At 41.7% G+C, this 18,032-nt stretch overlaps 1 protein-coding gene across 1 annotated transcript in view; it reads left to right on the top strand.

Moving 5' to 3' along the window:
• Positions 1 to 18,032, top strand: part of LOC132447532 (lipoxygenase homology domain-containing protein 1-like) — a 95,514-nt gene that overhangs the window by 65,257 nt on the left and 12,225 nt on the right. Inside the window, exons 28-39 of the mRNA XM_060038347.1 lie at positions 200 to 362; positions 682 to 836; positions 1,199 to 1,408; positions 1,883 to 2,012; positions 2,332 to 2,540; positions 2,997 to 3,182; positions 3,399 to 3,526; positions 9,547 to 9,664; positions 11,278 to 11,455; positions 13,419 to 13,604; positions 14,927 to 15,097; positions 15,633 to 15,771. Coding sequence (XP_059894330.1) covers positions 200 to 362; positions 682 to 836; positions 1,199 to 1,408; positions 1,883 to 2,012; positions 2,332 to 2,540; positions 2,997 to 3,182; positions 3,399 to 3,526; positions 9,547 to 9,664; positions 11,278 to 11,455; positions 13,419 to 13,604; positions 14,927 to 15,097; positions 15,633 to 15,771 — 1,973 coding nt within the window. The remainder of the gene's footprint in view (positions 1 to 199; positions 363 to 681; positions 837 to 1,198; positions 1,409 to 1,882; positions 2,013 to 2,331; positions 2,541 to 2,996; positions 3,183 to 3,398; positions 3,527 to 9,546; positions 9,665 to 11,277; positions 11,456 to 13,418; positions 13,605 to 14,926; positions 15,098 to 15,632; positions 15,772 to 18,032) is intronic.

Here is an 18,032-nt window from a genome sequence, read left to right as displayed (position 1 = left end):
GTTGTAGGAGGATGATTTTTCCAAAATCAGAATGATTGTAGAAACTTAAAATAAGCATCTATAGACATCTATATGTAGGGATCAACCACTTCCATTTATAATATATTATACATGGTTACTCAAGACATAATAGGCCTGTTTTTTTGTGTTCAAACAACACTACTCACTCAACCCTCCTCTGTTCTGTGGCCTCCCTCAGGGCTCGGAGACAATCATCTTCCCGTGTGAGTGCTGGCTGGCCCGGTCGGAGGACGACGGGGAGACGGTACGAGAGCTGGTACCCTCTGACATCATCACGGAGAAGCTGGCTCGCGATGGCAGCCTCAAGGTCACCGAGATCGAGGTGGAGGACGCGCTAGAGAGTAGGTTCACATGGTTTATATATGCAGGTAAATACGCAGATATACATATCTATACATACTGGTGGCAGGGGGCAGCGTAGTGGAGCCAGATGGTTGTTGGTTCACTCTCCAACGGCCACACTCTACCTGTTGGCCTCCTTGAGCAAGACACCCCTACCTTCCCATTAACATAATGTTTCTTAATGCACTGTAAGTTACTTTGGATAATACATTATGCTAAAACGACCTTGAAGGTATTGATAATACAAATGATTGTCCTCAGTGGTTGTTCAGAACAAGAAAAGGGATTTCCATTTCTTCCTCCTCCTCCTCCTCTCAGCTCACATGTACAGCCTCTCCGTGACGACCGGGGACGTCTATGGGGCCGGCACTGACGCCAACGTCTTCCTCACCATGTACGGCGACCTGGGAGACACAGGCGAGAGGAAGCTCAGCAAGTCAGAGACCAACACCAACAAGTTTGAGCGAGGATCGGTAAGACCAGATAAAGGCTTACACACATACACCACGGAGCATATGGCAAACCTGGGACTGACTGGCAGGATAGACTATCCCAACCAATCAGGGAGGAGGTGCCGTGATTGGTCAAAATCCTTATCATTTTTGTAATCATTTGAAATTTGGCTAATACAAAGGCCGGCGCAGTCCACTGGGAACACATATGTTTGCAGCCCATTTCCTTCACTCATAATGAGCAACAGCTGATGGATTGCTGTCACATTTCCTGAAAAACTACATTCCAATAAAAGCTATACAACATTACTTACAGCTCCGTTAACTCTCATCATGATGGGAACCGTCCTGCAGAGCTCCTACTATAACTAACCTGTCACTAGGTGGATACATTCACCATGGAGGCCGTGGACCTCGGACAAGTGTTCAAGATTAAGATTCGCCATGACAACAGTCTGCTAAGCCCTGAGTGGTACCTGGATCAGGTGGAGGTGGTGGACCTAGATACGGAGGAGGTGTTCCTGTTCCAGTGTGAGCGCTGGCTCTCCAAGAAGAAGGAGGACAAATGCATCTGCAGGTTCTTTCATGTCATGGTACAGCCAAAGTGTGGGTGTGATTGTGTGTGATTGTGTGTGTGTGTGTGTGTGTGTGTGTGTGTGTGTGTGTGTGTGTGTGTGTGTGTGTGTGTGTGTGTGTGTGTGTGTGTGTGTGTGTGTGTGTGTGTGTGTGTGTGTGCAATTTGACTACTCTAATTAAATATAATTCTTAATATTTGTTTTCATGATCATGAATCTTTTCCTCAAATACAATTTCACTGTGGTTGAAGTGAAAGGTTTTAGCTCGGACAAATCCAATGACAAGACCTTAAATAGGATCCAGAGTCTCAACACACACAGACATAGACAGACGTCTGTGTCTGTGTGTGTCTGTGTGTATGTGTGTGGGTGTGTGCGTCTGTGTTTGTGCCTTCATGTATGTTTGTGTCGTTGTCAGGTAATACAACATAACATGCAATACATGCATATCCTGGTATTTGTGGTGTACCTGTGTACCTCTGGTCTCTGCAGGGCTACGAGGGCGTCAGGGAGACTGAGAACAGTAAGAAGAAGAACCTGCCGCCAGCTCTAAAGGATGTGGACAGCAACATGAACAAGAAAAACAAGAAGAAGAAGGAGGAGATTGTGGAGGAACTGCCCAGTAAGAACACTAGTAGAGCAATTTTCTTATGGTGTTTTTACTGGAGCACTATACACACTTGACAACACATTTTACAAAGGGAAAGATTAACACACAAAAACAAAACTTTAAAACCATTTCAATACTCACTCATAATAAATAAATATCATACACCATCATTATTATGTCACCATTCATACTACAACAACCACAACTACGAATCACAACTACTTCTACGACTACGACAATATTCATAAAAAGTGATTGTTGTTGTTGTTAGTGTTACTGTGCTTAAAGTGCCCCCCCTCCTCGCCACTGACATGAGCTCTGTGCTCTCCAGTCATCCCGTACCACATCAGCGTCTCCACGGGCCTGGCTGAGGACAGCAGCACCTCCAGCCGGGCCTACGTCATCGTGGTGGGGGCCGGCCAGCGCAAGACGGGCCGCATGTGGCTGGACATGACCGACGGCAGGACCAGCTTCGAGGAGGGCTCCCTGGAAAGCTCTGTGTGCCACGGGGCGGACGTGGGAGAGATCAAGAAGGTGGAGGTGAGGGGTGTGGAGGAACAGAAGGGCTAGCATTTATAGAGTGGTCATAATGAATATCTAGGAGTACTTTAAGAGATGCCTTTTTCCAAAGCAACGTACAGGGAATTTAGCAGAAGTTCAAGGGGTTAGGGATATGGTAAAAAAATATGGTAAATGACTATCGGACTTGCAGACATTAGGCATCCGGGTTAGGGTTAGGGTTAGGCCACAGCTTCCCCTGTAGCTAACATAGAAATACCCAATTTATACAATATAGAATAGTTTGTAAATACACTCAAATATATGTACCAACCACACTGGATTGAACTGAAAGTCACATTCCAGGTAGGGAAAGTGTCTATTTTATCATATTCTTTGCTGCATACATCCACTGCACACTGTCGCTTGACTTAAGGTACGTGGGGTAGGGTCTTTTCTACTAGTTACAATGACTTTGACTGTGTGTTTCCCCCCCAGCTGGGCCATGACGGAGCCACTCCTGAGAGCTGCTGGCTGGTGGATGAACTGGCCATCTCTGCGCCCACCAGGGGCGTCAAATACGAGTTTGCCTGCAAGTGTTGGCTGGCCAAGGACCGAGGAGACGGGCTGACCTCCAGAGTGTTCAACATGTTGGACGCCGAGACCATCTCCATCACTCGGAAGGTACTCGGAAGGACTGGACATGATGTTCCAAACCAGTTGGAAACCTTTTAACCACTACACTAGCCTGCCATTGTTGTTTATAACTGTAATGGACTCTGCACAACTGTTCTAATTATCTCTAAGTGAGAGGGAACATGCAGGAGTTCAGGAATAGGGCTTAGCTAGTGTGGTAAAGGGACAAATCTCTCATTTCTATTGACACATTTCTTCTTCAAGATCATCTATGAGGTGGTGGTGCTGACTGGGGATGTGCAGAACGCTGGGACTGACACCAATATCTTCATGTCAGTGTTTGGGCTCAATGGGAGCACCGAAGAGATGTTCCTGCAGAAGAACGAGGACCGGTTGGTACTGTGTAGATGAAACAAGTATCAACTAGTCTCGCACACATGCTGCATGATATGGTCAGCACACACAGACACATATGAAGGGGCGCCTGGGACAAAATTCATGCTTGGTCTTACACACACTATTATAATCTCGCAAATACACCACTATACTCATACACACACACAGTATTATACTAATTGTACATGTATGTATGAGAATGTATAGTCGTGTATGTGAGAGAGTATAGTAGTGTATGTGAGGGAGTATAGTAGTGTATGTGAGAGAGTATAGTAGTGTATGTGAGAGAGTATAGCTGGTATGTGAGAGAGTATAGTAGTGTATGTGAGAGAGTATAGTAGTGTATGTGAGAGAGTATAGTTGTTTATGCAAGAGAATATAGTAGTGTGTGAGAGAGTATAGTAGTGCATGTGATGTGGGAGAGTATAGTAGTGTATGTGAGGGAGTATAGTAGTGTATGTGAGAGAGTATAGTAGTGCATGTGATGTGGGAGAGTATAGTAGTGTATGTGAGGGAGTATAGTAGTGTATGTGAGAGAGTATAGTAGTGTATGTGAGAGAGTATAGCTGGTAAGTGAGAGAGTATAGTAGTGTATGTGAGAGAGTATAGTAGTGTATGTGAGAGAGTATAGTTGTTTATGCAAGAGAATATAGTAGTGTGTGAGAGAGTTTGACTGAAACGGAAGTGAGTTTGATTCCTCAGTTCCTGATTGGCTGACAGAAGGAGTGGTAGCTTCTGGCGCTCAAAATACTGCGCTGTCATTTCACTCTTGAATCTCCAGAGATGTTGTTATGCTGCGTTCGCACCAAAAAAAGATTCGGTCGATTGTTTGCGTGGCCGCCTGAGATTGAGCGTGGCTTCCTCTTGTGACCGCCAATTCATTCTCAACCATGGCCGGTCTCTACGTGTTGTGAAAGTACCAGAGACGTCTGAAAAAATGACGCAGACGTTTAGGATTCACCCGTTCTATAAAATAGAATACCCTGGGAGCTCTGGCATGAGTCCAGGAGCTCTATATCAAAATAATATAAGATGATATAATATATAGATATCTTTATAATATAATATTGTAGCGTCACAGGGTTTGGGAGATGAGGGGGGGTGGCCTTAGCGGGGGAGCTCTCGTGGGGATTCGGCTTTGCAGGATTTGATGTGGGTACCGGCGTCGTTGCGGTTAATGGTCTTGTGTGTGTTCCAACTGCTTATTAGGTGAGTGCTGCATGCAGCGCTCAACTATTGTTCTTCATAATTTTGGTTCTTTCTTTCTTTCTTTCTTTCTTTCTTTCTTTCTTTCTTTCTTTCTTTCTTTCTTTCTTTCTTTCTTTCTTTCTTTCTTTATTGTTCTCTACAAACTTTGGGACCTATCTCCTTCCTCAATTTTTTACCTAGAGACTCCATTCAAATTTGAAAATATTCACAATAGCTTGGAATCGTGCGGTTCTTTTCAGATATTTTAAATATTTTATACTTTTTAAGATATTATACTTTTAAAATATTAACTTTTTTTTAACATGGGTGTCAATGGGAGGACGGCCTCCCATTGATACCGTCCTCTGGTACTTCAAACTTTTTAAGACGTAACTAAATCAGTTTTCAACCTTTTATCTTCGTTCAAACCATTTAACAAATCTAAACACTTGTATCTTCGATAATATGCAAACGGAATTTCGATATAATTTAAAGATTCTTCAGAATCACAGTTTTAGTTTCATACCGGCTTCGTTTTCATTGGTTGGTCTCATTGATTCACGTTGACGCTGGAGCGTGAGGACGTTCAGCAGTGTTGTCAGAGTGGGCTACTTTTGGAGAATGTTCAGGCATTGTTGCCAGATAGGGATGTTTTTCCCGCTCTATTGGGCTACTTTTAACCACGCACCGGCTCGCTATTATTTTTAGAAATGCTTTGCGCTTTTCATTCAGCTGTCACTTTATTTGTTTCCAACCATTTTCATTTTCTTAAATTATAATAATATTAATAAATGTTATTTATAACGCACTTTAAATCGACTTAATGACCTCAAAGTGCTACAATGCACATTGAAAGAAATACAACATAAAAGACTAACTAGATTAAAAAGAAAAAGTAACAGAGAAAAATAATAATCACTAAAAATAGCAGTTTAGCCAAAGGCTAATGTACATTGTGAGAGGAAATAACAACTATGAGATAGCCAAAACAAGGAGATGTGAACTCCGCCTAAATGCATTTATTCGGTATCATTTAGGACCGAGTATTTAATACGTGTATTAAAGTGCAGAAAACAAAGTTGTGATTTATCTCTTCGAAATCACTGGTTTAAGTTCATACATAAGGGGATGCAGAATTGGCATTAAAAACGTTCAGGAATGTTCATTTATGCACAAATTTGTTCTTCTCACGATTTAATAGATAAGGCCTATTGTGAATTGGGTTGCGACTCGCCATGTTTTGTGATTTGAAAAAAATGGGTCCCCAGAAAAAAAGTTTGGGAAACACTGCCCTAGAGTATCTGTGGTATAAAGGCATATTCTACAGTTGGTCCCATTGAAGCCGCCTGCCCATTCTGACACTTAAATTACTAAGACATTATAAATATGAACACTTTATGTTGAAAGTATAGACCAGGGGTGCCCAACCTTTTTTGACCCAAGATCTACTTTTCAAGTAGCCAACCTCCCGAGATCTACCAGTCTAGTGTCAACTAGACTGGTAGATCTGGGGGGGGGACGACGACGACGACGACTTCAGTGGGGGTTTCATTCTGTCTGCGCACGGCACCTTCTCAACAATAAGCAATAGTCTTCCTCCCACTCAGGGTAAAAATGGTAGGTCTTAGCTCGTTTCCCCTCACCCATGTCAACGTTTAGGAGTGCGTAACTACTGTTGACGGCTTTCAACTACTGTTGACAGTGCATGCGCTACTGCGCGTATATGTCCCGCGCAAATACTTTTTTAAATAAAAAAAAAATATATATATATATATATACAGTATATATATATATATATTTTTCTTCCTTCACCCCTCGCGGTCGACTTGGGATCTGTCGGCGGTCTACTGGTAGACCGCGATCGACTGGTTGGGCACTCCTGGTATAGACTGTCTCGATTCCCATTGAAACGAATGGCACGCACAGTGATTATTCTTCAAAACAAAAGCTGGTAAATTGTGAAAAATGTATTAAGCTGTAATCAGACAATTCGGTTATATGCTACAGACCCTAAAGTATCTGTGGTATAAACGCTGGGAAGAATTTCGAATTATAAATATGTACAATTCATAACGTTAGCTCTCTGGCTCATAGCTCAGCGGACTAGAAAACCTCCCGTTGCCAAGTCGTAGCTAAGGTCCGTCCTATTAATGTGAAAAACGTTATATTTGGATTGTTAAACGCATGAAAATATAAATGAATGATCGTAATTTATTTGCTTTGGCAAGTGACCATGGTATAAGCGGGATAATGCCCTTCGAGGTGTCACAAACATGTTTGATCGATCATAATTAAAGGGGACTACTTGAGGGGGATGAACTCAAACAGAGTAGGCCTATACATTTAATAAGCATGCGATACGAATAAGAATTATTTCGGGATTTGAATTTTTTTATTATGTTGGCAAGCAAGAAGTAGATTAAATGGGATAATCAGTCTTATTAAAACGGTTTGTGCCAACCAACCATGCCAACCAAGCGCACAAAAATACATTATTGCGGCTCTTGTCGCTCTCGTCTCTTTCTGCATATGACATGCGCGTAGAGCGGGGAGTGACTTAGACTGATAATCCCTCTATACAGATAGATATAGAGCTCCATGTTCCCCCGCCGGAGCTCCCGGAGTGTTCTAGATTAGAATATTTTATAGAATGGATGATATTATGAATCCTAAACGACTGCGTCAGTTTTTCTGAAGTCTCTGGTACTTCCACAACGCATAGAGACTGGCCATGGTTGAGAATGAATTGGCGGAAGCCTCTCTCAAACTCAGGCGAACAAGCGACCAAATATATTTTTGGTGCGAACGCAGCATAACAGAATCGTTGGAAATTCCAGAGTGAAAGGACAGCGCAGTATTTTGAACGCCAGAAGCTACCGCCTCTTCGGTCAGCCAATCAGGAACTGAGGGGTCAAACTCACTTCTGTTTCATTCAAACTCACTTCAGTTTAATTCAAACTTACTTCCGTTTCATTCAAACTCACTTCCGTTCCATTCAAACTCTCTCACACACACTACTATACTCTCTCTCACACACACACACACACACACACACACACACACACACACACACACACACACACACACACACACACACACACACACACACACACTATATAGTCTCTTGCATTAACAACTATACTCTCTCAAACACACTACTATATTCTCTTGCATAAACCTCTATACTCTCTCACACACACTACTATACTCTCTCACATACACTACTATTCTCTCCCACACACACTACTATATTCTCTTGCATAAACAACTATACTCTCTCTCACACACACTACTATATTCTCTTGCATGAACAACTATACTCTCTCACATACACTATTATACTATCTCACATACACTATACAGGGTTGGGTAGTAACGTGTTACAAGTAACGCAAATTAGTAAAAAAGTACTTTTTTCGGGTAACGAGTACTTTTCACGTTCCCTTTTTAAGTCTGTAATTTTACTCTTACTCGAGTAAATATTTCATTTAGAATTCGACCCTTTACTCAATTACATTTTCCATTGTGCCTTCTTTAAAATTAGTATTTTGATAAACACATTATCTTTGTTGACTGTAATACCTAGCGACGTGCCCTCCCTAGGTTGCAACATTGTTGCGATTCCATAGACCAGTCGACGGTTACGTTGGGACTGAGGACTAGAAACGCTGTGGATGCAGACGCGCAGGAAGATATTTTTTCGGCAGGGGGTGCGGGGTAGAGTTTACATAATTCGAAAGATACTATGTTACACAGGCTCTGTATTCTGCAGACCACTCTAGAACTTGTTCGTCTGTGTTGTTTCTGGCTATGAGTGTGTGTGCATTCTATGCGTAGGCTGGATCGCAATCGCGTGAATACAAATCTGATTGGCTAATCAGCTAACCAAGCCAGCCTGGTTAGTGTTTCATTGGTTGTGTTCCTACAAAACTCTTGCCTTTAGTCATATGCACAGAGCTGAAATTAATTTACGTTTTTAGTGTAAATTAGCAACTTGTGAAGAAATGTTTTAAGAGTGCATCTCTTTCTCTCTCTCTCTCTCTCTCTCACTCACTCACTCACTCACTCACTCACTCACTCACTCACTCACTCACTCACTCACTCACTCACTCACTCACTCACTCACTCACTCACTCACTCACTCACTCACTCACTCACTCACTCACACACGTTATGTCTTTTTCACTGATACAAGCACTCCAATACAAAAATGTAAAGTAACTTGTAATTTGAGTAACTTTATAACAAAGTACTTTTTTACTCTCACTCAAGTAGGTTTTCAAATTGGAATACATACGACTATACAGTCTCATACATACATACATACATACATACATGTAAAAGGAGTATAATAGTCTGTGTGTGTATGAGTATAGTGGTGTATATGCAAGATTATAATAGCGTGTGTAAGACCAAGTATGAATTCTGTCCCAGGTGACCCCTCATAGCACACACACACACACACACACACACACACACACACACACACACACACACACACACACACACACACACACACACACACACACACACACACACACACACACACACACACACACACACACAGCCTCTCCGATGTTATTTCCTCCGATCTGTTTCTCAATGAGTTTCTACTGAATGTGTCTCAATACTTTTCATGTCAACTTTTCTAATCATTCCTCATGAAAGGTGAATCATTGTCAAATTGGCAATGATTGGCACTTACTACCGCATCAAGTTCCTTAATTGTGTGTGTGTGTGTGTGTGTGTGTGTGTGTGTGTGTGTGTGTGTGTGTGTGTGTGTGTGTGTGTGTGTGTGTGTGTGTGTGTGTGTGTGTGTGTGTGTAAGGTTTGAGCGGGGCCAACAGGACACCTTCAACTTAGAGATTGATGACATCGCTCCACTGAAGAAGATGAGGGTCCGCATCGATGGCACGGGCAGCCGACCCGACTGGTTCCTCGATAAGGCAAGCTACCACACCATGGGAACCTACGATGTAGGCACTCACCATCATGGTAACCATTACCTACCATCATGGTAACCATTACCTACCATCATGGTAACCATTACCTACCATCATGGTAACCATTACCTACCATCATGGTAACCATTACCTACCATCATGGTAACCATTACCTACCATCATGGTAACCATTACCTACCATGTGAGCGTGTACCGTGTTGTTACATGGCGCCCCCTGTTGGTGGGTGACGTATTGGTATGTAGAGGACGTATTAGTTTCAATCAACAGAGAAAAACAAAATCTGTGTTTGTCTGCCTTTATATGTTCAATAGATACAGATTTGGATTAATAAAAAATAGAAAAATGGAATACATTCATTTGAAATACAGACACCATAACAATCACTGAGTAGACATCAGAGAGGCCATGTTATTTTTATGTTTATGATTCATCTTTATATTTTGTAATGTAACCAATATAAAATATTGTTATGGTTTTTTGATTATTGAGACTTGAGAATACCTATTACTACTATTATCAGTACACTAGTTAAAAAATTATAGACAAGATAATAATAATTTTTTTTTATAGTTTTCTAATTTTCTTGAAAAAAATACTTTAAAGTTAGCCTGAAATATGGTATGAGCTATTGGAAGGGAGCAGTCAGGAACAGTCAGGAACATCACCAAGTACTGTCCTCAACCAATGACAACCCACAAACCCCAACATCCAACAACACAAAACAAATTTGTGTATTTGCTCAAAAGTTTCATCGGCAAGATATCATGAGTTAATGAGGCAGTTGAAGGCTCTCATGGTGCTTTATTAACTCATTATATCATGAGTTAATGAGACAGTTGAAGGCTCTGTTGGTGCTTCATAACTCTCATGATATCATGAGTTAATGAGACAGTTGAAGGCTCTCATGGTGCTTTATTAACTCATGATATCATGAGTTAATGAGACAGTTGAAAGCTCTCTTGGTGCTTTATTAACTCATGATATCATGAGTTAATGAGACAGTTGAAGGTCCCTTGGTGCTTTATTAACTCATGCTATCATGAGTTAATGAGACAGTTGAAGGTCCCTTGGTGCTTTATTAACTCATGCTATCATGAGTTAATGAGACAGTTGAAGGCTCTCTTGATTCTTTATTAACTCATAATATCATGAGTTAATGAGACAGTTGAAGGCTCTCTTGGTCCTTCACTAACTCTCATGATATCATGAGTTAATGACAGTTGAAGGCTCTATTGGTGCTTCATAACTCTCATGATATTATGAGTTAATGAGATAGTTGAGGCTCTATTGATGCTTCATTAACTCATTATATCATGCATTAATGAGACAGTTCTATTGGTGCTTCATTAACTCATGATATCATGACAGTTAATGAGACAGTTGAAGGCTCTCCTCGTGCTTCAAGGCGAGGAATTTATTGACACATGATCATCTAGCCACATCATGGAATGGTACATACTAAGTTCTGACTAAACAGTGCACTCATCTGCTCATTACTTGATAAATGACATGTGATCACATGTGCCCTCCCAAACCATCCTGTTGGTGCTCTTCTGCATCGTTCACTAGCTGAAGCTCCACTGTGTTCTTCCAGGTGACTCTGCGTAACCTGACCACAGAAGAAGAGTGCCTGTTCACCTACGAGGACTGGCTGTCCAGGACGCTGGGGCCCAAGCACACCCTGGTCTCTGAGATGGCGGCAGTGGTGGACGGCGAGGAGATGGTGGAGCTCACAGAATACATCATCAATGTCAAGACCAGCGACGTTTCAGGTCGGTCCAACCCTACATATACATTCATTACAGTCCCTATCCATACAGTACAGCCCCTACATATACAGTACAGCCCCTATACATACATACAGCCCCTACATATACATACAGTACAGTCCCTATACATACAGTACAGTCCCTATACATATAGTACAGCCCCTATACATACATACAGCCCCTACATATACATACAGTACAGTCCCTATACATACAGTACAGTCCCTATACATACAGTACAGCCCCTATACATACATACAGCCCCTACATATACGTACAGTACAGTCCCTATACATACAGTACAGTCCCTATACATATAGTACAGCCCCTATACATACATACAGCCCCTACATATACATACAGTACAGTCCCTATACATACAGTACAGTCCCTATACATACAGTACAGCCCCTATACATACATACAGCCCCTACATATACATACAGTACAGTCCCTATACATACAGTACAGCCCCTATACATACATACAGCCCCTACATATACATACAGTACAGCCCCTATACATACATACAGCCCCTACATATACATACAGTACAGTCCCTATACATACCGTACAGTCCCTATACATACAGTACAGTCCCTATACATATAGTACAGCCCCTATGCATACACTACATACAGTAGAGACCATATACATACATTACAGTCCCTATACAGTACAGCCCCTACATATGCATACAGTACAGTCCCTATACATACATACAGTACAACCCCTACATATACATACAGTACAGTCCCTATACATACATACAGCACAGTCCTTATACATACAGTAAAGCCCCTAAACTACAGTCCCTATACAATGTATACTGGTTACTTCTGCTTCCAGTCAGCCCACTGTGAGCGGTCTGAGGTTTGGTGGTCTCACTCGTGTCTAGGCCATTCCTTTATGAGATACTGCGTTACTAGGACAGATGAGACTTCTAAATGCAAAAGCAAACATTTGCTGTTGAAAATAACAAATTAAATGTATGCAAATAGCAGTCTAGCAGAGTGAGCCCCGAGCTAAGCAAACTGTCTTTGTGGTTTGGGGTCTTTTAACAGTTTCACCCCCTCCCGAGAAGGCTATTGTCCCAACATGAAAGGAGGGAGATGTTTACCTAAAGGCCAGAGTTTCATGCATGAGTTATATGCATAAGGGGCTTCTTGTGACCACTTCATGCCGCACTCAACCTAGGTGACTTATTTTGGGCTCCTCAAGAAAAAGGGCACAGGGTGGTGGTGTTAAATCCGGTTTATTGCAAAGGATGATAATGAACATGGCAGGGGTGCTCCGCTGCCATCCATGAGATCTCCCCTGTATGTATGGAGATGGCTGGTTTAACCTGTGCCCACTGATTACTTAAAGTGCCACAGGTGTGAAGCCTTACCCAGCCCCAGAGTCTTATCAGACTGGGCCAGGTGACACTAGTAAACAAATGGGGTGGCTAGATTACACAACCTGTAAAAGCAAAGCTTAAATAATTAAAGTAAACAACATATGCAATTACACAGGCTACCTATTTCCATTGTTATGTCTACGGAGGCTGGTGTTAGTCCGTGCGTCTAGCGGTGCAGACCTGCCCCTGGACCGGGCGCCAAGCCGTCGGGCAGTAACACTCCTCTCTATAGAGCCATCGAGAAGCTCTACAACAGTAAAAAGCAGGTCCAAATGCCATGGCCAGCCATGTTTAGAAGTTGTATTTCACATAGACTGTATGAATACAGACTCAAACCGACCATGATGTGTTTCAATTAGTGGAAACTATCTTGATATATTTTGTAAAATGTTGTGACTGAAACTGAAGTACTGAAGTACTGGATGAGATTCTGAACATTTGTTCAATTCTAATGTTTTGGTATTTGTCTGTATCCCAGCAGGGTTTCATTGATTGTGTTGTTTCAGGTGAACCTGTGATATCGTAAGGAGGAAGAGTTAAGCGGACTCTTTATATTTATGTTCTCAGCGGCCGGCACGGACGCCAATGTTTGGCTCATTATCTTCGGAGAGAATGGAGACACGGGAACTCTGACCTTGAGAGACTCCAGCAAATCCAACAAGTTTGAACGGAAGCAGGTGGACACGTTCCGCTTTTCAGACATCCTCAGCTTAGGAGAGCTCTCCAAAGTACGTGTGTGGCATGACAACAAAGGTCAGAAAACACACTCTTTGTTTGCTTTGTTGTTTTTCGCGTAATAACTAGAAATTGTACTTAATATAATTCAATTATAGTAGATTTGTACTAATGAATAGTAATTTTTTACACAGGTGTGTTCTTAAAATTCTGAAATTATATCAAAAGCCATTTAGTAGGATAACTTATCGTCACATTGTATGTAATGTGAAATTGGAGTTGAATTACTCTTGCATATTACAAGCATATGAACAGTGAAGTTGGACCATGAGGTTTTTTAGTAAAATGCCACACCAAAGCCTTCAAGAGTCAACATCACACTCTTGCAGCAGTGCAGTAAAATGGACCATCTAGGGGTCGTCACTACAACACTACAAGATTGGGCTGGGCAGTCAAAGTTCAGTGGTGCCGGCAGTGCAGAAGTATTATTGCACTGCTGCAAGCAGACAAGTCCTGTTCTCTTGCATACTTCTTCTTTCTTTGACACTTTTTTTGGTCGCCATCAACTACTCGCACAAACAATAACATGGAAAGGCATGTCATATCATATTCTAGGTACTATAGTGGAATCATGTGCTATAGCTTTCACAAGCAATATTACATTTGGTTTTGAAGATACTTAAGAATAAAGTTAATCAGAAATCTTATGTGTCTGGCCCATCAAAATATTGAAACCAAGGAAAATGTATGAACTCAATTTTCTCCCTCAATATTCACCAACACATTTTATGTATCAAAATGTTCAGCATGATGAGCTGATTTCTCATATGTAATATCTAATGTGTCTAATATCTAATCTACATCTAATAAATGCATACACGTACACATGCATATTCACAAGTACACATACATTTGTATAAATAAGTACATATACAAATGTGTACACCTAGACATACCTACACATAGCCATACACACGTATACATACGTGCATACATACATACGTACACAAACCTATATATATGTACGCATACAAATTGCAAATACATAGCTAAACATATGTAGGCATACTAAGACTTATGCATGCACATATATGTATAGATATGTATATATACACATGTATATATACGTAAGTACACATACAAAGTAAACTTACAATAAAATACATAAACATCAGTTTACATATATACACATACATAACAAAACATATGAATACACGCACACATAAGCAAAGTAGTACAATTTCTTCAGGAACTGTAGGATTTCTAGTTGTTGTTAATTTCCTGTACTTCTGCTGTGAGACATGTTCAACCGGGATGCATGAGGTACATCTTAATCTTAGTTCTATCGTCCTACAAAGAACTCTAAATGTGTATTCCTTTATCTCCCCGGCTGGCCGCAGGTCCTGCTCCTGGCTGGCACATCGAGTACATCGACGTGAAGGACGAGGTGATGGACCAGACGTTCCGCTTTCCGTGCGACCGCTGGCTGGCCAAAAACGAGGACGATGGGCAGATCATGAGGGAGCTGCCCTGTGCCAACAACGACAAGCTGGACTTCAACGAGAAGACCAGTAAGACTGGGACCTCACAACGTCATGCTAAGGTCCTGTCAGATCAAGGGACGAATAAACGACTAAAGACTATCAAAGGGAATTAATGATAGGCCGGGTTATTTGTATTGAGTGTCTTTATTTAAATAATTCTTAAATTCTGAGAGGTTTTTAAATTATGGGATCTTGATTGTGTCTTGGGTGTGAGTCTTCTGTTTTGTTGGCCTAGATATTAAACTATTAAATGCTATATTCACCTGCATATCTAAATCTATATTGACATTCATCTTGGTCATGGATCCCGCAGTCCAACTATGTTGTAGCACAACTTTAGGGGAAGGAGGCACAGAGCCTGGGCCAGAAACCGACAACAGGTGGATTTATGCCTGCTTTCCTGTCTCGTTTCTACCAAAGAAAACTCAATTGTGCGAGTGGATGAGGCTACGATATAATTAATTATTAATTATTATATTATGCAAGCATTTGATGTAACAGTTCCGACATAGAGGGAATAGACATATTTCCTAGAAGGAACGTGTTTCTTTCTTTCTTCCAGAATATGAGATTAGTGTTACCACGGCAGACACCGATGATGCAGAGACCAAGGAGAATGGCTGGGTGATCCTGGAGGGAAAGAAGGCAAGATCCAAAGAGTTCACCCTGGAGAATTCATCCAAGAAGAAGAGGTTTCAGCGGTACGGTGCTTCAGGGATACTTTTACTGATCTGGGTGTTTTCGTTTGTTTGACTTTGTGAAAAATAAGTTGACATGGAAACAATCAAATGAATGTATATGACTTAGAAATGCAGCCATAGTTTGTACTACATTTGTACGTTACAATCAAAATGTGTATATATATATATATATACACATATATGTATATTAGGGGTGTCAGGATTAACCGGTAATTAGTCGGAGCTACTGATGAATGGATTCAAAACCATTGATCTGAACCAAAATAAATCAATACAGCTGCCAAACACCAATAAAGCCTAAACGGTTCTGGAGCATTGGATTTAAGGTATGGGTCACCATGATTAAAAAACGACTGGACCATGTGAACATGCAACAATGCACGTGCAACAAATGCACGATTTTTACCCAAATAACATGAAAAAGGAAGCAAAGGAGGGCTACTTCGAAAAAATAAAAGGAAATCGTTTTTTTGGTTGAAGAAGTTAACTGGCAAATTTCATCTGATCTGATTGCGTTGGTTGTTGGAAAGACAGCTGTTGAGAAAGTGAGAAAGTCATAGCTATCCTTGTGAAAGCCTTTTTGTTTCATTTTTCATACATTTTCAAAACATTTTTCAAAGACTCATTCTTCTTTGGAGTCTGGTTATAAAACCATTGGGGAAGATAAATGATATTAGGAAGAATGCAACATTCCAGTGCAACATTATCACCAGATTGTTGGACATTAGGTGTCGTATAAAACCACTCATTTTACTAGCAGCCATCCCTCTTAAAAACAGGCTGTCAGCCAGAAACACTTACACAGACAAAACTGTCATCGCACTCGTTTCCAACACAATAAGCGGCTCATCAAAGGTCTGGCATCAGCTGCATAATCACAAATAAATATTTGTCAACAGTTTTTTCTAAATGCTTAGAATTAAAGGCCCACTATGCAACTTCGGGCATTTCTTCGCTGTTTTCTTGGTTTTGGCACTCACATTTCTCTACACAGCGCCCCCTACAGCTTCGTAGTAGATATTTTACAACACTGTCGTAACAACTCGTTGACGACCCTTCCCCATGCACTTCTACGCGAGCCATGTGCATTTGTTTTCAAAGAAGCCGGCGAATGCGTGGAGCCATGTCCGAAGTAGATGTTCATAAAGTGTAGGCAAGGTTATACATTTTTAAAATGGTGTATTTGTATTGCAATAAACATAAATCCATCCTTTTATATAGTTGACGGGGAGAATTTATATCCTCGATTATAATTGTTTTATCTTAGGTTGAACAGAACAATCAGTGTAAGAGTGTTGGCCAACATAATAATCTAAATAAACAAGACCCTGGATTCGGGGATTCAGTCTGTATCTGGGGGACGAGACAGACGAACAGCAAAACACCCATGGAAACAAAGGTGTTTATATGGTTGCAACCAAGCAAGCTAGAATCATACAGGGCTCACAACAAAACGGTCGAGAAAACAATTTTTACAGGGCTCACAACTAAATGGTTGAGCAAACACATTTGTACAGAGACTATCAACATCAAGAATACCACGAAGACAAAGTTCACCCAAGGGTACTTTCAATTTCAAAAGCAACACGGCAAAGTCGGCGTCTGATTTGCAGTCTTCTTTTTCTTTCAGTTCACGCTATTTCTGAAAAGCTTGCCCAACGTTTACTCGTATCTGGCCTCTCTGTCTGTCAGTCTCCCTTTTCTCTTCTTCTGTTCCTCCGACATTGGGTTTCTCTGTCTCTTTTTAGTCGGCTGATCTATGATGAATGTAACAATCCCTTAGCTACTTGTGTTTATATCGACCCTAACCCTGACCCAGAAATGGTTCCAGAACCATCAGAATAACTCTCAACCAGCATAATTAATGTAATTTTGGCACCAGATGGTAACCGCGCACCAGGTCCACCTTCGAAAAGATGGCGGCGCCGGCCAGGTGGGCGGAGAAGTCCTGAATGTGCGGCACTGGGTACCGGTCGGGGGTGGGGGCGTTGTTCAGGCGACGGAAATCACCACAGGGACGCAAACCGCCATCAGCCATGGTCACCATGTGCAGGGAGGCGCACAGACTGTTGGAATGGCGCCCAATGCCGAGGCACTCCATGGTGGCGAAGTCCTTGGCAGAGTCGAGGCGCCGGGCTCGTGCATAGACTGGGGGGCCAACCGTGGTGACGTAGTACTCCACGCCATGCTTAGCCACTGCCTACATCAGCTTTTGGCCTATCAGACGATCCTCCTGTCGCCGACTCCTGGCCTATCAGACT

The sequence above is a fragment of the Gadus macrocephalus genome, chromosome 19 (assembly GCF_031168955.1).
Source record: "Gadus macrocephalus chromosome 19, ASM3116895v1".
In the NCBI taxonomy this organism is placed as follows: domain Eukaryota; kingdom Metazoa; phylum Chordata; class Actinopteri; order Gadiformes; family Gadidae; genus Gadus; species Gadus macrocephalus.
This window is presented reverse-complemented; position numbering and strand designations above follow the sequence as displayed.